Genomic DNA, 23,548 nt, shown 5'->3' with positions numbered 1-23,548 from the left:
AGTAAAAATAAGGATATAAGTCATTCACAAAATGTTAAACCTTAAACTGTTTGTTACTTTAAAACTAACCTCCATCTGGGAGATCACAGGGATATGCAACAAGTTAACAGATCAATATTCACATATGTCAGATTTTTTTTTTAGAGAAAAGCTGTTGCTATCAAACATAGTTTACTTGATCAACTGAGTCTGTGTGATGGGACAGATCATTGATGGAAGGTTTCCGAAGAAATGTCATGCTCCCAAAAGATCTATTAAAATACAAAAATACAGTAGTTTATTTTGATACATGGTGTGACTGCTGTATTTTGTAGTTTATTTTGATACACTTAAAATTAAGGTATTTGGTATTTTATTTTAAAATAGCTTCATTTTGATGTATCTCCGGCATATGACGTCATTTGTATATAAATATATTGATGTCGAATGCCACTGATGAGAAAGGGTGTGTCCGTGAGTGAGAGAGAGAGAGAGAGATGGAGAGAGAGAGCGCGCGCGCGCGTGCTTTTGTTGCTCCGAAGCGCGAGCCGCAGGTGGTGATGATGGATCGATAGAACGAAGAGCTGCGGCTTTCTTTCACCTGTCCGCGCGCTCGGTTCGATCCTTCACTTCAATGAGGCTGTTCGTGAACTATTGGAGTACTCCAGGTAAGCCACAGCAGCACCGTAGAGTAACGTTACTCCCCTCGCGTCATGTCTCACTCTGAGAGATGGGCAAGTTCGACGAGCACGAGAGGGTGATCCTCAACGTCGGGGGCACGAGGCACGAAACCTACCGGACCACGTTGAAGACCCTGCCGGGCACGCGTCTGGCCCTGCTCGCCTCCGAGTCGGACCTCGAGTCGGTTCTGGACCAACTGCAACAAGTCCCGGGCTTCATCGAGTACAACGCGCGCAGCAACGAGTACTTCTTCGACCGGCATCCAGGCGTCTTCGCCTACGTGCTCAACTATTACCGGACCGGTAAACTACACTGTCCGGCGGACGTGTGCGGGCCGCTGTTCGAGGAGGAGCTGTCCTTCTGGGGCATCGATGAGACGGACGTGGAGCCGTGCTGCTGGATGACCTACCGACAGCACCGGGATGCCGAGGAGGCGCTGGAGGTGTTCGAGATGAACGTGGACAACGACGAGGACGACGAGTACGGCAAGCGGCTGGGCATCGAGGAAGTGGTGTCCGCGGACGGTACCGGCAGCAGGTGGAGAAAGTGGCAGCCGGTCATCTGGAACCTGTTCGAGGACCCGTACTCCTCCAGAGCCGCTCGGGTAAGAGCGCAGCGCGGAGTCGCCAAACGGTTACGCGTGGCTCCTTTGCGCGCTTGCGCTTCCAAACAACACCAAAACTCATGCACGCACACAAGTCTGTTTTGTGTTTAAGTTCCCGTGCATACTAGTAAAATGCGTTAAATGCGATAAAAGTTGATGAAATGTTAGCGTTACTAAGTGATTATGCATGCATCTAAACCAGTGCGTTTCCAAAAAAAGCCAAAACTCATGCATGCGCGTAGATAAGTCTGTTTTGTATTTAAATGCCTGTGTTTAGTAGTAAACGTGCTGGAGCTGTGTGATGAGAGAGAGTCTTATCTACAATCCGTTAAAACTTGAATTTTGTGAGTGTTACCAAGTGCCTGTGCATGCATCTATACCAGACCGCGCAATGCATGAGTGTTTTTCATCTAAAGATATGCATTGGTAACAGTAGATTTCTCCAGTGAAGGCATTTTTATCCTCTGTTAAAGCAGCATTGGTTAAATTTGGTCTGATCAAGGGAGAGAAAAGAATCGTAGCCCTCCCACACGTATGTGACAGAACAATGTAATGGAGGTTATTTTGCGTTAGTCGCCATTTGAAATGTTTTAATTAACTGATTGGTTGGAGGAGGATATTAACATCAGTGGAAAAGAAAAATATTAATTATTGAGATTGTTGCAGGCAAATTTAGATGCACTGTAGAGATCAGCCATATACAATTTGAAAGACCTTTTACTTTTTGCTGCTTTGGTTTCTGAGTAACTCTTTTTTGCTCTGATTATATGCAGATCAAGGAGATAGAAATCTGCTATCAGTTTTTTTTAGTTTAAAATTCTTGTTTTTATTGTTAGTTGTTGGGTTTTTTTAAATACATTTTACCATCATATTTGAAATGAAAGTTGTTTCTTTTAAAATGCTAGTTTTAATTTTGAGAAACAAGAACATTTTAGCCAAAGAGAGACTGGTCTTCACATTAAAGGAGTAGTTCACCCAAAAATTAACGTTCGCTTATAATGTCATCACCCTCAGGTCATCCAAGATGTAGATGAGTTAGTTTTTTCATCATATCTGGAAAAATGTAGCATTGTATCGCTTGCTCACCAATGGATCCTCTGCATTGAATGGGTGCCGTCATAATAAGAGTCAAAACAGCTGATAAAAACATCACAGTATTCCACAGCACTCCAGTCCATCATTTACTTCTGGCTAAAATACAAATCCTCTAAATTGCTTTCTTCAGTGAAAAAGTCAACTCTTCTGACTCAGGTAAAAGGAATCTGCACAGATTGACAAAAAAAGTTTTTGGTTGGATTTTAAAAACAGGAGATGGACTTTTTCACTGGTGGAAGCGTTGTTATGGATTAGATTCAGATTTTGGCAAGCAATAGTTTGAAGTTAAAAACATACTCCTAAGGCCTAAAAAAAAAAAAGTTTGGTTCCGGTTGGTTGTCAGTTGAGGTCATTGGTCGGTAGGGATTTATTATTTTTTTTATTTATTTATTTTTTTCTCCAGTGGCAGTTTTACACACACACACACACGTGCGCTGATTTTAAATGTGTGTACCAGTACTTTTACGACAGTGATTCTGTATTCCCGTTTAAAGTCTGTTGTTGCCATAGACACGCAAAACGCACACACACACACAAAAAGCCTTCGCGGGAGTTTGACAGGCGATCTCATAGTAGATTAACATGGAGGATTTGAACTTGAAAAACGGAGTGTACAGACATCTTTTTGTAGTCAAACAACATTCTTTGTTATGTTCATTTATGTGGTTTATTTGATTTTGATGCTATAAATTAACTAGAAGCAAGAGACGATCAGTTAGTTTTAACTGATGATCTAACTCACAGCGATCTGTTCGACACATTCAAGAGCCACAAAACGGTATTTATTGTTTACATTTCTTTAAAAAATGACCACATTTGAAAGGTGAAATAACCAAATGAGACTTTGTTTCATATTAAAAGTAAGCTGGTAATGTTAATGTCCTGTCTGTCAGCATGTTGTCAGTGCCCTCTCTGTTCCGCGATATATTGTTGACTCCCCCCTCCCCCCGTGTTTCTCTTAATGTTACGATTTCCAAACCTTAAGTTATAGCTCACTTTAGGAATTGACAGTTAAAGGGTTTTGATGCAATACTTAATGGTTTTTAACGGATTACTTAAGTGTAAAACAGCATTTAAAGGAAACTGTAATTTAATTAACGATGTGTGAAAGACCGTTCTTCCCCAGTCTCATAAAATAAATTTGGGTCGCACATAAATTGACAGGGTCGGTCGGAAACCGGAACCAAACAAATTTTTTTTTTAGGCCTAATGGATCTGTTTTTCACAAACATGCAGCTTTTGGTCTGCAGAGGATCCATTGGTGAGCAAGTGATGCAATGCTACATTTTCTCCAGATCTGGTGAAGAAACAAACTCATCTACATCTTGGATGACCTGAGGGTGAGACCTATTTCAGCAAATTGTCATGTTGGGTGAACTATTCCTTTAATGTTGGGTAATTCTTCAGCTGGTCTGTGGTCAGTGAATGCACATATCAGAAATGCGTTAACTGGTCCAATCTTGGTTGATTTAGTAATTTTTACCTGCAGAGGTGGACCAAACGAGGGGGCAATGTGCTCCTGTTGATCTAATCAATAATCAATTGTTTCTCTAAACGAAGAATCTACTAACTCTTGAACAGAAACTGTGACCTTGGCACAAACCAGCTCCCAGATTATAGTTCTTGCAATGTTCTTATAACACGTATGTTATTAACCAACACACATTTCCCAGAATTCACCATGCAGCTCCTTGTTTGCATCATTGTGCTCTCATGATGGCTTCTTCCTGGTTTCGTCCATCTGTGCAGTGGAGGGTTTGACGCTGTGATCATGTTAACGTGTGTGTGTGTGTGTTTTGATGCACGTGCCGTAGCCACTTAAGAGGTTAACACTGGCGCACGTCTGAAGATGCTGCGCCGAGACCGTTTCCATGGTGACCCGATCGCTCATCGGCCGCCCCTGTTCATTCAGAGCGGCGATTGATCTCAGGAATCCAGTCGAGTGTGAACTCTGCGCATGTCTGCTGCTTTCCTCTGGCGCTGTCTAAAACTAGTGTTTATGACATGTTGTGTGTGGATGATTCATATGCTGGAAGAATTACACGGTCATACAGAACGTGTGTGTGTTTATGTGGGCACAGATGATCTGAATGCTGATGCTGGCAGCCGGTGTCTTGCAGCTTAAACTTTCCTGTCAGTCATTTCTTTGGATCAGTCGGCGAGCGCTGATTATCTCGTCGAGTTTTGTGTGTGTTGAGGCTGTGGGCGTCTTCGTGGGATGTTAGTGTCCATGTGCAGTTACAGTAATGAAACAATCTTTTGAGAACAAGCCTTGAGTTGATGATGATGATGATGAGGCGAAATGTCTTTGTAAACACAATATTAACTAGCCATTTTTAAGTGATGTGACATACAGACAAGTATGGTGACCCATATTCCGAATTCGTGCTCTGCATTTATCCCATCCCAAGTGCACCATGAAAACACACACACACCGTGAACACCGTGAGTCAAACTCTCTAACCACTAGGCCACGACTTCCCCATTTTTGCACCATAATGAGATGAAACTGTTTCAAAATTCTGTGTAATTAAGGTGTTTTTAAAATAAGTCTCTTCTGCTCACCAAGAATGCATTTGTTTTGGCTCAAAAGTACAGTAAAAATTCATTTTGTTAACAGTTACAATTTAAAGTTTCATAATGTGAATTAGAATGATTTCTGAAGGATCATGTCACACTGAATACTGAGTAATGATGCTGAAAATTCATCTTTAATCATATAATTAATTACATTTTACAATATATTCAAATAGAAATCAGATATTTGTAATTGTGATAATATTTCACAAATTTACTGTTTTTACTGTATTTTAGTAAAATAAATGTAGTCTTGGTGAGCAGCTGAAACGTCTTTCGAAAACATTGAGAATCTTAAAGGAGCAGTTCACACATGGTTCGCATGGCTTTAAAAAATATTTTTTAAGCTAACATGATACATCATTCAAAACCCAATTTTCAACCACAGTATGACACATTAGAGGTCTTCACGGGTCCATAAATTCGTGCCCGAACCCGAAAGAGACCCGTAATGTACTACACCGAACCGACCCTGACCCGTCTAATATTTCAAAAGCTGGACCCAGACCCGTGTAGATCCGAGAAATGCCTACCAGGACCCGACCCGGACCCGTATATTATTTGAAATCTGGACCCAAACCCGCCGGGAAGACACAGACCCGACTGGACCCGACGTTCACATATTCCACCTTAAATTACTATTACAAGTCAATAAACCTGTTGCGAAAAATACAGCTTTTTGTCTTACCTAATTTAAAGAGCCGTAGTCTCTCTTCCTTGTACCTGACTGCCTGTGATGCATTACAATCCTCCGACAAAAAAGTTATTCATGTTATTCCTCTCGTTATTCCAAGTCCAAGCTGAATCCACTCATTATTTCAGCTTAAAAAGTCCACTTGATGTCACGGTGACGGATGACAAATCCTACTGTGCACATGTACATTCTGACTCGAGTTATCTCGCATAATAACTTTGACTGTTTGCCCTTTTGAACTAAAATAACGATCGCTCGTGCAATGCCACAGCCGCTGACGTTATTTATTTGCTATCATCTGATCTCTGTGCTCTCTGCTCTGCATCGAGTCTGAATCTGACCACTAAAACTTTAAGATTAAACGGTTCATTTATAATATTATAAAAATGGGCGAAAATGTAAAACGCGGTTTGGCGGTCGAAGTGTCCCTCACTGGTTGCCATAGAAACATGAAATGCGCTGGAGACTGCACATGCGTGCTAGCTGTATCAACCTAAAATGCTTTAACGCAATTTGAGCGTCATAGAAAACATCAATGTGACAATTCACCTCACATTGTGTTGCTGATTTGAAATATATTAAATATGAGTGTGTCAAGTCTTTAAGCATTAATACCGTGCGTGCACTTGTATTAACTCTGAGTCTGCGCGCTCTGCTTCTAAAAGCAGAGAGAGAGAGAGAGAGAGAGAGATCACTTTTTTTGGCTCACTCTTTTCTTTTCCTAATTTTACAAGTTGCAAGTTACAAAAAACACAAGCAGTCTTTGATCACGACCGGGTGTTCTCCGAGTCCGATGACTCCGATCGCACGGGTATTACACACAATGTTAAACAGACCCGGGACCCGAGGTAATAGATTCGGACCCAGACCCGGACCCGGCTGATGATTTAAAATATAGACCCGAACCCGTACGGGTCCCGGGTCGGGTCCGGGGTCGACGGGTCTCGGGTGCACTGTGAAGACCTCTATGACACATGTCTGTGTGAAACAGAATAATTAACTAAAGATGTAGAAAATTCAACTTAAAATGACCCAAACCTGTGTTCTTTGGGACACAAAGATATTTTGAAGAACATTTAAGGTCCAAAGAACATTGAGAGAACAAGTCTATGAGTTGGTGTTATTGATGATGAAGGTACTTTTTAGTTGCATTAACAAGCATTAAATGAGTAGTAATAGTTTTTTTTGGCTGATTGCATAGTTTAAGTTTGTATGTACATAAACCAGTGTTTTCAATCCAAAGTCCAAAATTAGCATTTTCCTCAGAGTGCACCGTTTATAGGCTCTGCGTGTCTTTTTTAGGGCAAGACAGTAATTACAGATCTGTCTTTCTGGAGGCTGATGGGAGGACACTGCGAGCCGCTGTAGGTGTAAACCACTGGAGAGAACGAGAGCGAGAGATGCGTTTGGTGGAGAAATTAAGCCCAACGCACGGTGCCGTGTTAAACAGGTACCGCTGGATCAGGCTTTCATGTCGACCTCGTTTGAATCTTGCGCACATGTATCAGCGAGCTCATTTTGGCCGGTCTGAAATGCGCGACTGTCTTTTGTGTTGGGATAATTGCACGGCTGGCTTTTTCCTGTATCTGCACAAACTGCTTTCAAGTCCTCCACTGAACCGGTCCATGGCTTCAAAAGAGTAACACGAGCCTAATGAAGCCGTTCAGACCACCGTGGCAAATTACACAAACACACACGGACTCGCTGCTGTCACTAATCACTGATTAAATAGCAAATCAAACTTTGTTTTTGTGCTGTTGTACAGATGCTGAATGTACGTACAGACTCCAGCCAGCCCGTATCACACATAATCGCCTACGTTCACCCTTAGATGACACTGAAAACAAAGCCGCTCTACTAATATTTTAGCAATAATGGAGGAAAACTTTTTTTTTGTGCAATAGATGTGCTCTGACAGCGCGTCAACCTGCGAATGTTTAATAGTGTTTCATGTTGTGAAAGAAAAAGGCAGGAATTGGTGGTATTTCCAAAATATTATCGCAGCATGAGTAATTTTGTAGTCATTATTACATGGCATACAGCTAAAGATTGACTTGTAAGCACATGATAGTGATTGTTTGCATTTCTCCATACAATATTTTTGTTAATTCATGTTTTTTGTGTTTGTAAACCCACTCAAATCCATGGAAATATACAATAGTGTAGCAACATCTCTACATGTTGACGTTTAAGCTTTCTAATGCAATTACAGCAAAAACAGCCAGATCAACACTGAGAAATGATGCCTTTGCACACTAAAGTCATGCATCATCAGCCAGTGCTCCACACAGAGGTCTGGAATGACCTGAAGAAACAGAACAAGCTGAGAAAGACCGAAACCTAAAACCAGAAGAACTGTGGCAACGTCTCCAAGATGTTTCAAGAGACCTACCTGCAAAGATACCTAAGTTCACCGAGGGCAATAACTGCTTTAAATGCAAAGGACGGTCACACCAAATGTTGATTTAATTTAGTTGATAGAAGTTAATTGAAGAAGAAAAGCTATTTATAGAATTATTTTTGACCGCATCCTCATTTTACGCAAGCATTTTTACACAAGTGCCTTAAAACTTCATTGGATGGGTCATCAGATGCCCATTTTCCACAAGTTGATTTGATTCTTTAGGGTCTTAATGAAAAGTCTGTAATGTAGTTTGCTTAAACTTTCTCAATGGTTGTGTAAAACAACACCGTTTTTACCCTGTCAAAAACAGCAAGCTGTTTTATTGCATGAAATAAAAAGTGCATGTCGTGTCATATGCTCCCTTTAACAGTACTGTAGATTTGCAGGTAGGTTTCGTAAAGCATCTTGGAGACATTTCCACAGTTTTTCAGTAACATTTGTATAGGAAAATTATAGCACAGACACAATTATTTTTATTTGAAATATGGTAATCTCAACTTTTCAGACAACAGTCATGAAAGCTATTTAAAAGAAGATGCAGATCAGATTGTGATGTTTTATTTCTAGATAAAGACCTGACACATAATGGAAACTCGTGCTGTCCCCCCGATCAAGACATGTTTTTCTAATGTCTACATCATTTCCATCTGTTCAGACGAGATCCAGTCTTGTTTTTTCCAGCGTCTTTCTTCTTTAAATGCGTCCTCTTCTCTTGTTGTAACTGTCAACTGTTCTCACGCACGCTTGTAACTTTGCTTTATTCTTCAAAAACACAGTAAAAATAGATTGCTACATCATGTCTGTCACGCTCGGCCTCATGGGAGGTTTATAGGGAGGTCATTCTCGTACCTCTACAACAATAACAGCTACCAGAAAGACTCTGAGCAGGAAAGAGCGTGCACTTCCCTCAAACTCGCTTCAGGTGTACAAACAGCTAAAATGAGTTGCTGTCTTCATCAATCCACACACACACACACTCTGATACAGCTCAAGGGCAGCCTGTGCTAGAGATATTACACACACACACACACACACACACTTGTTATTAGCTCAGTGTCTCCATGTGGCTCTCTTTATTTGTTCGTATTTGATCAGGATTATTGTCAGTCTTCTCTTGTTCTCTGATAGCTCTGATTCTTCTAGGTATTTGACTTCTGTGTGTTGTAATGTGGTGTTAGGAAGTTCTGGGTGGTTTTATTGTGTTGATATTTAAAGCTACATTATATTTAGAAATATTGCATATGTATGTATATTGTGGTGGCTTGTGATAGCTGAATGATTTTAATACTTAAGTTATAAAAGGTCACTGCTTATCGAATTTTTCTTTAATACTATGTGGTCCTTGTTACTATGTGGTTGCTAGGATCTGCTTCTTTAGTGGTTTTTAAATGTAATTGGATTTATTATTATTGTAAAAATTAAATTCCAGTTGACAATTTTGATGTGCTTGTTTTCTAGCACTGTATAATTTGGCCAAAAATTGTGATGATGATAAAAATAATAGTGTTTTTATTGTTATTCTGAATACCAGTGATAATAATAACAATAATTGTAATTAATATGAATAATAATAATAATAATAATGTGATTGCAATTTCAAATGTGATATTTTCAAAGTTGCTGTGCTTGTGTAGCACTGCATAATTTGGCCAATATTAATTGTGATCTCAATAATAATAATGGTTATTATTATTACTAATAGTACTACTAGTACTGAATAAAAATATATTTTTACATATTTAATGTTGTAAAATTTCACTAAAATGAAGTTGAGTATTTAAGAAAAATAATATAATTATAATAAATAATTGTAATCCATATGGTGATTGAGTTTTATTTCATGTAGTACTAAGGTGTTCTGGGTGGTTTTCTATTGATCCGAACCAAAATAATTCACAATTAACACTAAAAGCTTTCAGATTTCAGGCTTCTTCGTCTTTACTCCCTTTTTCTGTTCTGTTGTGTCTTTCTATGTTCCTTTTCTTCCCTTTCTCTTCTACTCTCTCATATTTTTAGCTGATGTTTTGGACGGTGTGTCCTTTCTGTCTGCAGTCTTCAGATCATAATATTTCTCCACACTGGGACAAACCCGATCCAGTCAGGGAGACCCGGACGTCTGATCCGAGTGACCCGTGTGTCCTTTTCCGTCAGATACTGAATCAACGCAGCTTTGCCTCTGAACGGCTCGTCTTTCTCCCAGAAACAGACTAAGATTTCACAGCTCCTCCTAAAAACCTTCCCCTTCAAGAGCGTCTCCAGTGTCATCCTGTTTGATTTGCTCGGCGAGCGTAATTTAGAAATATCAGCTTGTATCTGTCATACGGTGTAGTTTACATGTCGACTGAGTCATAACGCTGACATTTAAGACCCTTCACTCTCTGACGGTGTGTAAAAACACTCCATTAAGTGAAGGCCTCTTCACCGCCTGCTGAAATTATCCTGTTGAGTCGAGCTGAGTCCAGGTTTAACCAGCACTCACTTCAGTGCACGGGAACCATCTCCTCATCTGAATGACTCTCAAAAGCCTGTTAGGAGCCCGTGTCTGTCTGTTAGTCAAGCTGTCTGTCTGACGCTTTCGCTGTCTTCATTCACAACTTTAGACACCAGTGAACCAGAGCAAACTGAAAGCCTGATGTTGGTGACATGAAAATGGCTTTTGCATCCCAATGTACTTGCATAAACCGACTTATTTCTGAGTAGAACAGTAGATTTGGTGAGAAATATTGTCAGAAAGTAATGAAATATGGATAATGTAATGAAATAATCGATACACTGTAAACCCTAAGAAGTTCACAGAACTAAAAAATGTTATAAAGTTAAATAAAAGTTTACATAAAATTAAAAATTACATTTCCAGTTGCCTTAAATTATCTCAATGTCCTCTTATTAATATTGATATTTCTCAACTTATCATTTGAGAGTATTTCACTCAAAAGTTTCTCTATTTTTCAACTTGTATAATGTGGGAAATACACTCAAATGTAGTCTTTTGCTGTCCATCCTCATCCTAACCACAGGCTCTACTCTTCACCAACGGTAACACTACTAAACAACATAACAGAAACCTTTGTAAATTCTAATATAACACAACATTTAAGTACTAACTTATGTTAATCTTGTGTTAAAACACACAAAATAAGACTTAATTTCGACATTCATTTTCCTTGTTTTCTGCAGATGCATGATGCAAATCATGCTGGGAACTAGAAAGCGCAATTATTTTAAGTTTACCTTACTACAACAAAATTTTGAGTTTACAGAACTCATTTAAATTTAGTCCTATAAACTTTCATTATTATTTGAGTGCAATTAACTAATTACATTTGATTAATTTAACTGTTCACTTTTACAGTGTAAGGAATTGGATAATGAAAAAGGTTTGTACGATAGTGAAAATAAGGGATTGGCAACTTCAGCTGAAAATAATATTATTATTGACAATATTGTTATTACTGTAATAGTAGTAGTAATATATAAATTGTTGTTGTTTTCCACATTTTATTACTATTAAAATATTAAACTTAATAATTACTGTTATAATATTTCTCTGTAATATAGAGTATTTCAGAAATGTATTTTATTATTATTAAAATATTAAACAAAATAAGAATTCTTATTGTAAGAGATCAGTACAAAAATAATTAAACTGCAGATTCAATTATTGTTATTACTACTAATAATAATAATAGTATATAATTGTTGCTGTTATGATTATTGCTACAATTTTTATATTTTTATATATTTTATATTTTTATAATTTTTTTTAATATTTCACTATACGTGTATTAAAAACAATACTGTTGTTGTTGTTGTTATTAATTATAGTAATAATAATATTTTAATTTCATTATCATGATTATTACAACTAAAATATTAAAAAGATCATATTTCAAACTTGTTATTAAAAATATTAAACAAGATAATTAATAGTATTGTAATATTTCATGGTAAAATAAAGAGAATTTAAGCAAAATAATATACTAATTTGGATTTACAATAAAAAAAATTTCTTTACAAGAAAATAGTAATTTCTTGTTACTTTAAATCAATTCTATCTTTAAATATGTAAATGACCTCTGTTGTGATCGGCTGAAATCACAAATACTGTAGCAGGCCATCATGAATATGTAAATGTTGGCAGTCGTATGTAAATGAGCTCATAAATAAGATAAGTGAGTGATAAGTGGTGACCCATACTCGGAATTTGTGCTCTGCATTTAACCCATCCGAAATGCACACACACAGAGCAGTGAACACACACACACACACACACTGTGAACACACACCCGGAGCAGTGGGCAGCCATTTATGCTGCGGCGCCCGGGGAGCAGTTGGGGGTTCGATGCCTTGCTCAAGGGCACCTAAGTCGTGGTATTGAAGGTGGAGAGAGAACTGTACATGCACTCCCCCCACCCACAATTCCTGCCGGCCCGGGACTCGAACTCACAACCTTTCGATTGGGAGTCCGACTCTCTAACCATTAGGCCACGACTTCCCAAAGATGATTTATGAAATGAGACGGTTCAGTTAATAAGTGAGGAAGCTTTGTGATTGTTTTTATGTTACAGCTGTATTACCAAAGGAAAGACAAAATCAGTTTTTCATCATGCAACCACTTCAAATCGTAATAATATTTGTATTTTAATGAAATTTTCGGTTTATTTCGAGACCTTTACAGTCAGCGATGACATTTTCACACATCTGCCGTTGAGTAATAATAATAATAAGTCATTTTTTAGGAAATGAAGGTATAGCGTGTGCTTTAGTAATGATGAGGCATGAGTCTAGACTGTGATCTTCTTCTGGTCTGCTCTCTGTCCTTCTGTACGACCGCTCACAGACACTTCAGCTCTTGTAGATACTGATACTGTAGCTCAAATAATACATCAGAGATCTGACTCAGTGCTGTTTTGTGTCTGGGAGTGCATCATTCACACTCCAGCTCCTATACAGACAGCACGAGTACAATCCAGACGCAAAGGTCAGCAGCAGCGTTATGGGTTTTCTTATGATTATGTGCCTTATTTTTGGCCAAACTTTAGGGCAGCATTGTATTTATCCTTCATAGAGAAGGAAGTCCCATAATGCATTGCAAAGAGCTCTTGAAAAGATGCACCAGCATGAATATTAATGTACAAACAGAAAATATTTCAATATAATTACTTAAATAGAAAGTATTGAATTATACTGAATGTAATTTTTAGAGAAAGGCTGTTTTGCGTGTACTTTGTCATTTAATTGTTTTGTTTAGTTATTTATTTAGGCTAATTGATTATTGATTTTTGTATATTTAGTTATTTATCTATTTAGTTGTAATTTGTAATTTATTTTAGTTTAGTTATTTACTTGATTCAGATCATTATTTTTGTTGTAGTCAGTTGTTTAGTTTTTTTATTTGCTTTAGCTATTTATTTTTTGGTTGTACTTTTAGACTTTTTGTTTTTTGTTTATTCATTTATACACCATTGCTGTGTATCTGTCGTTTCATGACACTATGAAGGTCCATTTTCAGACACTCGCCGGGTTTCTTTCAGAGCTTCGGTATCACTTTATCGATGTTTACTTACTCCGTGTAATCCTGTAAGATCACTTTACATTTCTGTTTACTAGCTGAGCTTTGATACTGAATCTTATTTTTAGCTCTAGATATATGATATTTGGGTATTTCTGTATTTGATCTAAAATACACATTTTCAGATGCAAAGATATAATTTCACCCTGAATGAACACGAGGGCGAATATTGAATCATTTTCATTTATATGCACCAATAAAATATACTTGGGGAACTAAATAGCCAGATAAAAAAGCACACAACGTTCAGAATGTTCCTTAATTTTGAAATCCACAATGCATCATGAAAATTTGTTATGAATCCCCAAGAGCCGTCATTTGAAGTCAATCTATTAACACAGATTAAGTGTTTCTGAAATGCTTTTCTGATTGGGTCCTTATAAAGTCTTCTGACACGTCGTCTCGCCTCTAAACTAATAACAGGCTAGACGCTGTATAAATATGATTCATAACGGCTGTTTTTGTCTAGCACTTTGACACTTTGCGTTTTTTATTTTTGCATTGTAAGTGTCATGATGATTTATTTGGCCATTAGGTTTCCTAAAGACTGACTATTTACAGTACGTCATCCCAGCGTGATGAGTGTTATGATGAGAATGACTTCAGATATTGCTGCTGGTTTGGTTCATTCATTTGTCAGTCAGTTCAAATTGTCCAATTTAGTTTTTCTTTGTTTTTATTTATTCACAAAATCGTGTGAATTTGTTTGGTCCGAAAAACTTCAGAGCAAGTGTACAAATATTGAAATGTAGAAAAGTGTGTGAAAGCTGACCTTCGTGCTGCTGTTTCTCCTTCTGTATGTTTACTTGGAATTACAGACTCAAAGATGATTTTGTTAGGATGAAATAAATGATTATTTCTTTTTCTCCCAGATAAGTTTGATTTAAGTGACAGAATGAGATCACATTGATTTATCATTTATCTCTCTCTCTGTCTGTGTGTTTGCTGGCAGTTTGCCTGCTGGAGTGCAATCTTTATGATCCTCCACACACACACACACACACACACACACACTGTAACTGTAAGTAATATTGGTGAAGCGTTAGCAAACTCTTGAGCAGCAAAAACTGTACCATATACTCCGCCATTGTTGTGTATGTTGTTCACGCTTGCCTTTAACATCGTCACGTACTGCGCATGTCTACATACATAACATGTACAATGCACGTGCATTACATCACCGTTTTCAAAGATTCCCGTGTTTCAAAAACTTGCACTTTGAAACCCTTTTTAAAAAATATGTTTTCAGTCCCCAAAAAAACGTTGTCATGTAAGTGAACAGGCAAAATGCATAAAAAGTGTCCAGATTTAGCTGAAAACGTCATGTAAATGGCCCCTCATTGGGCTCCAGTTGTGAAGGTGTTTCTGGAGATCTGTCACTGTCTGGTCGAAGGGTCAGATTCTTGAGCTAGTCAGCTGTAATTCTGGTCCACTTGTTGTTGCAGTCGGGTCACACACACACACACACGCATGCACACACACACACACACCTGATGCTCAGCTATGCTTGATTTCACGTTTGACATGAAATTAAACAAACTCGAAGTCCAGTTTTGTTTAAAGTAAAACTGTGATGGGTTGGATCTTGTATGTTACAACAGCTGTCCCATAAAGCAAATATCGAGGGCTTGGAACCAGAGGGGCGTAAGTGGCATTTTGGGCGAAAATGAGTTCTATATATCAAATTAAAGGTCTTGATGAGCTCTATCTAGTTGTGCCAAAAAGACGCATCAGAAATCAACTTGTATTGAATAAAGCAACAAAACAACAAAGACCTAACACAAAAGTTTGAGTATTGTTTGGAGCCAGAGAGGCGTATGTCCACTTACGCCCTTCTGGCTCTAAAAAATACATGTATGGCCTACACACTGTTTGGAGCCAGAAGGGCGCCTTTCTAGCTCTGAACAATACAAGAGCCTACAGTATTTTTCAGAGCCAGAAGGGCGTAAGTGGGTGGTGCCCCTAAACAGCACTAGCTAAAATGGCTGACACCCATGCTGCACACATGGAACTGTCTGAGGCAGAACAAATTTTGATGAATATAATGAAGCAAACGGATGAATCTTGTGAAGAAGTGACAGATGAAGAGATGTTTTGTCCTGGGTGTCCACTAGTGGGCTCACTTCCCCTTAGGCACCTCACCGTAGGCACTACAATTCCCACTAGCCTTGTCCCTTCATCACAGTAATTGCACCAGGTGCCTTCACTTATTAGTCATTAGCCTCCCTATATTTTCCAGTCTTTTCCTGTTGTCTGCATGGAGTCCTTTCCTTCCTTACCTTCCGTTACCCAGTTTTTCTCGTCTTCCGAGTTCCTCGTCGTCCGAGTTCCTGTTCCTGTTCCTGTTCCCGTTCCTGTTCCTCTCCTGTTTATTTTTTTGTTTGTTTGGATGGATTTTTGGTTTTGACCCCTGCTTGTTCACTTCTCTTTGGAATACCCTAATAAAACCTACTGCTATTGGATCTCTCTTTTCCTGTGTCTCACTGGGTCCCGAACGTCACAGAAGGACTCCATCTACTAAGATCCAGCGGTATGTTTTTTGATGTTTCCTCCCCAGCCACCGAGCGGGACAGAAAGAGTGGTTTTGAAGGAACCCGCCTGGTCGTTTTTCGTGGGACCAGGGGAGGTCGCAGAGGAGTGAGTGGTCGAGAGGAGGTCAGGCATTGCTCTCCACCATGGCCCCCCTTCGACCCTGGGTTCGTGAGGGACGGATCGGAGCCGCCGTCTCACCATTGCGGACGGAGAGGGGAGAAGAGGCACACGTTTGCCGAGCCAGCGCCGCTGCACAAGATGGCCGCCAGCCCAGCACCGCTGCGCAGAATGGTCGCCGGCCCAGCGTCGCTACCCAAAGAAGCTCCACTGCCCATGATGGCTGTAAGTCCAGCGCCACTGCACAAGAAGGCCGCCAGCCCAGCGTCACGACGCAAGATGGCCGCCGGCCCAGCGCCACTGCCCAAAATGCCCACCGGTCCAGCACCACGGCCCAAGAGGGCCACCGGTCCAGAGTCATGGCACAAGATGGCTGCTTGTTCAGCACCTCTGCACAGAATGACAGCCACAGTTGACCCTCCAGAGTCAAGTCAGGTTCCTGCTGACCTTTCAGAGTCGAGTCAGGTTCCCGTTGACCCTCCAGAGTCGAGTCAGGTTCCCGTTGAATCTCCAGAGTCGAGTCAGGGCTAGTCACCGTTGAACTTCCAGAGTCAGGGCTAGTCACCGTTGACCTTCCAGAGTCAAGTCAAGTCACCGTTGTTCTTCATGGGCAAAGGCAAGTCACCATTGATCTTCATGAGCAGATTCAAGTCACAGACTATCTTCATGGGCAAAGGCAAGTCACCATTGATCTTCATGAACAAAGGCAAGTCACCATTGAACTTCATGAGCAGAGTCAAATCACCAATGATCTTCATGAGCAGAGTCAAATCACCAATGATCTTCATGAGCAGAGTCAAGTGAATTCCTGAATCCAGTCTAAACTCTGCGGAGCTACCAGAGTCTCTCCACGTCTCTGCGGAACTACCAGAGTCTCTCCACGCCTCTGCTGAACTACCAGAGCCTCTCCTCATCTCGGCTGAACTACCATAGCCTCTTCTCGTTTCTGCAAAACTTCCAGAGCCTCGTCACGTCTCAGCCGAACTCTTTGCGCGCTCGACTGATCCTGTCTTGGCCACGGAGGCCACCCTTAACTTGTTCATGTTCTCTGTTTCAGACTTGCCTAACCAGACTTGCTCTCCTATGTCATCAATCCCAATGTGGTGGTCTTCTGCGCCGCCCTGGGGGGCTTCTGTCTCGACCGCATGGATGTGGTGGTCTTCTGCGTCGCCCTGGTGGGCTTCTGTCTCGATCACACGGATATGGTTGACTAAAGAACTTAGTCCACATGTAAAACATGCAGTTCTTTATTCAGATACTTGTGGAGGACAGAACAGGAATGCTTTAGCACCATGTGCCTGCGTGCTGTCAGCTCACCGACCCTCTCCACTATTGACCAAAAATACATGGAGTCTGGTCACAGCCAGATGGAGTGTGATAGTGTGCATGCTGCAGTGGAAACTGCAAGAAGAAAAGTTTCTATTTACTCCCCTGATGGCTACTACACACTTGTGAGAATGGCAAGAAGGAACGACCCATACAGTATACATGAACTTGAACACAAGGACTTTCTGGACTTCAAGTCCCTCTCCAACCACATACTCAAAAACAGAACAAAAGATGAGGAGGGACAATCAGTTCATTGGCAGAAGATTAAATGGTTCCGCTACACAAAAGATGAACCAAACACAATTTTCAAGTATGATTTCACCGCCCCAAACTTCCAAAAACTGACGGTGGCACAACAGCCAACAAGCGGCACCAGAGGCACCAGAACCACACACCCCAGCTCATTGTATGAAAGTCCTCCAGGGATCAGTGCCTTAAAGAAAAAAGACCTACTCACCCTGTGCACCAATGGGAGTATTCCCCACTGTTATGTAGAGTTCTATAACACTCTGACAGTGGGCAGTGAGTGAACTTTTTAGTTCAACTAAAGTGAACTAAAAAGTGAAATGTGTAATAAACAAGAGAAATTAAACTGCTTGAAATTTAATGTTAAACTGTTTGAAATGAAATGCATTAATGTGAACTCATGAATAAAATTTGAAATTTAACTGTTTGAAATTAAATGTTAAACTGTTTGACTTGAATGTGAACTCATAAATGAGAACTGAAATTAAACGGTTAGAAATGAAATGTTAAACAGTTTGAAATGATGAAATTAAATGACTATGTATACAGTATTTTAAATAAAATGAAAAGTAATGAAGTTAGAGTGTTTTTAACCAATGTTTTTACCAATCATTTCTGCATTGATCAGCAGATACGCCCTATTTTTCTTTAGAAGAATTGGAAATGTTTGGTGCCAAAAAGGCGTATTTGATGTTCTTGCCATATTTTCAAGATTTTGCAAGGTTTTATAATATGTTCATTGTGTTAATATGCCATAATATGTTCTCTTAAGAACTTACTCGTATAAGTATGTAAGTGGTTGCAATGTTGTGGTTGAATTAATAAATACAGTTGATTGAAGTGTGGTCAAAATTTTGTTTTGGCTCTCCTGTAAAGTTTGTCAAATGCCACTTACGCCCCTCTGGTTCCAAGCCCTCGATATATCTTTCTTCATTTATTTGGAAACCGACATATTTATAATCCTTAAAATATATATTGATGTAAATATGTAATAATGTATGTAATATTAATATTTATACTTGTGTGTCTTGTTAAAATTTATTTTTTATTTCATATTTGTTTTATACTTTATCTTATTTTTTTTATTTTTTTTGTTAAGAAAATGTACATTTTGGTATTAGATTAATATTTAATAAATATATAAACATCTTTATGTATTATATTTATCTTTTTTTAAATATCTTTTTATAAATATTTTATATATGTAGGCTATACACATATTTTTAAATGCATACATTTTTTTGTGGGCTATTTTGGTATATTATTATATTACTATATTATTGAATATTGGAACTATTTTATGTGTGTGTATGATGTTTTTCTATACATTCCATATATTTTAAAATATTATATTTAGCATTTTATCTATATGTATTTACAGGGTGTCCGTGGGGTTGTAAAAGGTAGTAAATGAAATTAGCCAAAATTAAGTGCATTAAAAAGTATTAAAAAGTAATAAACATCATCTGACGAGGTATCACATTTTCGAGAAATTAAAAAAAAAATATCTAAATTTATCTAAAAAAATCATTTTTTTTTTTTTAGATAAATGTTCAATTTGTGTTAAGTGCTGGCCTTTTCTTGTAATATTCGCGTGGATTTATTTATATGTTGAGAGTAGGACCTGAGTGATATCATGTGAGGGGTTCCCAGGTGACTTGCTGCCAGACATGTACGTGAGCTCGCTTCCATTCAGTAATTAAAACATGGGGAAATGCACGTTTTCAGACAAATTTTTGCAAAAGATCGCAAATTTTCATAATTGCCACAAAAGTTCCGCAGAATCTGGGCTTAGAAGCGTCCTGTGACTTCATTGCAATGCGCATTCAGTCAAAGAAAGGCCAAGCATTCTCATCAGGACCAATTAGTAAATTTTATCAGATGTAATATATTTATTACATCTGTAAATATCTGCTAAAGATCTGGGAATCCTCTGCTGTGTACTCTGATAAAGGTCTCTGAAGCAGTTTTACATAGATTCTAATAAATCTGACAGGAAACATCTTAGAGACGTACTGCAGATGAACAAGCCCTCTTAAAAATACATCTTTCATATGTAAATACAGACATTAAACAGACATCTCCGAGATGTACATGTGTTATTAAGGTGCTTTACTGTCAGGTGCTGGAGACACCTTCTGTAGAGCTTAATGGCTCTAGTGCTGGTGTCCTCAAACATTAGTCTAGAGACCTACAGTGGTTCTCCAAGTCAGAAAAGTCATAACAGTGTTAGAAGAATGTTGTCTGTGGTATATTTTCACTGCAAAACAATAAGAAATGCCGCAAATATAATTGCAAATTTTGAGAAAGCCACAGCAAAATCAGTAATTTTGATCGCAAAAAAAATAAAAAATCGTGAAATCTTGGAGGGACTGTCTAATGTTTGGTAAACCTATATGCTTACATAGTTGCTTGTATTCGAACATTTTCATGCATTTGTTATCATTTTATTATTTAGACTACTGTTGATTTTCAGTAATAGTAGCTATACTATTGGAAAATTGATTTAATTAAGTGGAGGTTGGAGTAGACTAATTTACCTGTTAAATATGCATATTCAGGATTAATTGCTCCAGTCTAATGCATCATTTGCATATTTAAACATAAGATTTTAGAAAACTTGTAATAAAAAAGTTGTTTGCAATTATCAATGTAATCAATCAACTTAGTAAGGTGATAACTATTAGTTGTTGTTTTTTTTTTACCCTATTCACCTGCAGGGTCTTGCCTTAATCTGAAGGTATAGCGTAGCTCTGAAAAAGCTAAACATAAATTATAGGGATTTTGTTTAAATTATTTTATTGTATGTTTAATCGTATCCTGAGTACCACCAATTGTTAGTCACAGCAGGAGAAACAATGACCTAACTTTGACAAAACAGTCCTGACATATATATCTATCACTGTCAAATGTTGTCCAACACTTGGCTCACGTTTTACTCTGATAGCTTTAATGTACTGTAAGTCGCTTTGGATAAAAGCGTCTGCTAAATGCATGCATTTAATTTAATTTTACTTTAAGTTAATAATGCTATAATTATACGGTTATCTAATAAAGCAGTAAGCCCTGCGAAGCCGTGTTTTCTGCGAAGCTTTGACCAAAACTATGGAAAAAGGCCCACTGTTACATCATGATTAATCCCTCTGCTTTACTTAAATGTATCAGCTTGATTTATTTCACGGCCACCTCTTTTTGAGATCGCTCACACATCAGACTTACTGACTAATGATCTATGAAGAAGATGTCTCCTTCCTCTTCTGTCTTTATTGCCATTCTTATCTCTGTGGTCCAGTCCAGTGTTGATGTTAAGTTATAATGACCTTGTTACATTGTGATGCAATATGTTATTTAATTTGGAAAGATATTTAATCTACGCCACTACAGTTGCAGCTTGAAGTCGCGCTGGTATTAAAACATATTTTGAAGGTATTAAAAAAGGTACTAAAAGGTATTAAATTCAACTTGAGAAGTTCTGTATATATCGTTTTTTCCTAAAAATATGATATCTGATGATTTATATTCTTACAGTTTTTAAACCCGAAATCTCAGTTACACTGTATAAGGTAAATATTGATATTGTGTTTAATATTGTGATGTGCAGTAGTTTCTGAACTGTGTTGTTTAATTGTAATATTTATTTTATTATAAATATATATTTTTTATGTTTATGATGTTATGTTTTACGGCAGTGGTTCTGAAGGCGATTTTTCCCAAGAAAATAAGATGTTTTGATGCTATAAATATATAGTCGTATGGACCACATTTATGGTGCTGTTAGATTGTTTTGGAGCCTGATGGCTGTAGTCACTGTAACCCTTCATTATAAGGGAGAAACAGCATCATTTCACAGAAGAGCAGAAGTCTTCATGAAGTGAAGAAATGATCTCTCTGAAGGAGTGTTTCATCTCGAGGCTCAGACAGATAGTCTTGACTCTTGAGTGGGTTTGCAGCAGTAGCAGCTTGGGTTGGGTTAGATTCCTGAGGGATTGAGTGTGTGTGTGGTTTGATTACGGCCGGGTCGAGGGCATCAGTGATTCTGAACTTCAGAGAGAAGCCCTGGAGAATCACTTTGTCTGTCTGACTGCTGTTCTTCTCCTCATTCTGTCAGACCGGCACGAGTCTCTGTTTTCTGTTCTGTTATATTCTTTAAAAAACTGTACAGTATAAAGTGTTAAATGCATAAATGTGAATAGAGCATAGAGAAATTGAATTCCGCCATTTACTCTCCAAATTTATGAATTTCTTTCCTTCAGATAAACAAATATATTTTGAAGTAAACCAAACAACACTGGACCTTGACCTCCAGAGTATTGACACAAAAATGTAGAGAATGTAGTATTATGGGAAGCAGAATCTCTGTTAAGTCTCCTATTGGTTTGCACTGTGACCCAACAATTTATATTAACCCTATAATGTTTCTCCAGCACGTTTTCCCCTTCACACTCGGCTGCGTTCATACACACACACACACCCATTAGGAGCTCCGTCTGGAGCTGGACTGAAAAAAATGACGGCAGATTTTCGCTCGGCGGTTTCGCTCATGCCATCCTTCATCTCTCCCAACTCTCTTAATAATGAAGCAGAGACAGCGCCACCGTCCCATCTATATCCATTAACCAAATTAGCCCAATCCCACAGTAAAACAGCAGCATTCATGATTCATCAGCTCCGTCTCTGTCTCCCATTTGGACCAGCAACAGGCTTCGGTTTACAGAGCTCTTGCCATTGCAGTTAATAACTTTTCCCTCATTCTTCGGGTCTTGATAGTTTTGGAGACCACATTTTTGCAAAGACGCAGCTGCTTTCACTAAATATGCTCTGTATGTAAAAAGCCAGTATTTTCTTCAAATACTAAGTAAAAGCCACTTGTATTTGTGTGCGTGTGTGTGTGCGTGTGTGCGTGTGTGCGTGCGTGCGTGCGTGTGTGTGTGTGTGTGTGTGTGCGCGTGCGTGTGTGTGCGTGTGTGTGTGCGTGTGTGTGTGTGCGTGCGTGTGTGTGTGTGTTTACACACATCAGAAGGTCAGATCTGAAGCGTCGCTGCTGCGGGAACAAACAGCACCCGCCGTCACACCTGTCCTCGTCTACACGGCCTGTCGCTATGACAACTTACGTGATGCGGTCACCATAGCAACAGCTGAATCCTTAGCCTTGGCTCCTTGTGAGGACCAGAACCGAGAGAAAGACATTGACAATGCAGCCGGATACCGACTAAAAGATTAAACTCCAGATCTCTGAAAGCACTGTCGCACCTTTAGTTTCCAGCGCTATTAATAGCAGAGCAGAGGCGACTGCTGCTATTTCAAGATGGGGTTTTGTGTGTTGTTGTGAAGGAATGACAAGTTTTGTTCTTCTTTGTCATGTTGGAGAAATATGACACTGCCTCCGTTCATGATTACATCAGGCAGAAATGTGAATTCTTTTAATCGTCCATATGCCCAGCTTAATTATTGTTAAATACACGTCGTCTGTAGTTCACCAGAAGGGCAGACATCACATCACTTCAGTGCGATCGCTGTGTGGAAAATTAAAAAAAAGTGTGCATTTCTACTCCAGAGCGACCCATGAGCTTTGTTTAATAGTGAATGTTAGAAATGTTTTATTTTATTTTCACAAATATCTAAACATTCTTATAACCATGTGCATTTACTTGAGCAAAAAGACTTGATGATATTAAGTATTGTTATCTGAAAAATGTTTCAAAATGAAGTTGGTTAATG

At 38.8% G+C, this 23,548-nt stretch overlaps 1 protein-coding gene across 3 annotated transcripts in view; it reads left to right on the top strand.

The window, feature by feature from the left end:
- Window positions 1-485: 485 nt before the first annotated feature.
- Window positions 486-23,548, top strand: part of kcnc2 (potassium voltage-gated channel, Shaw-related subfamily, member 2) — a 48,153-nt gene continuing 25,090 nt past the window's right edge. For all 3 annotated transcript variants that reach the window (XM_059510603.1, XM_059510602.1, XM_059510604.1), the window contains exon 1: window positions 486-1,264. In XM_059510603.1, the coding sequence (XP_059366586.1) occupies window positions 710-1,264 (555 nt within the window). In that variant the 5' untranslated portion in view covers window positions 486-709. The remainder of the gene's footprint in view (window positions 1,265-23,548) is intronic.

This window comes from Carassius carassius, chromosome 26 (genome assembly GCF_963082965.1).
Source record: "Carassius carassius chromosome 26, fCarCar2.1, whole genome shotgun sequence".
NCBI classification, from domain to species: Eukaryota; Metazoa; Chordata; class Actinopteri; order Cypriniformes; family Cyprinidae; genus Carassius; species Carassius carassius.
The sequence above is the reverse complement of the archived record's forward strand: the minus strand, read 5'-3'. Positions and strand labels throughout refer to the sequence as shown.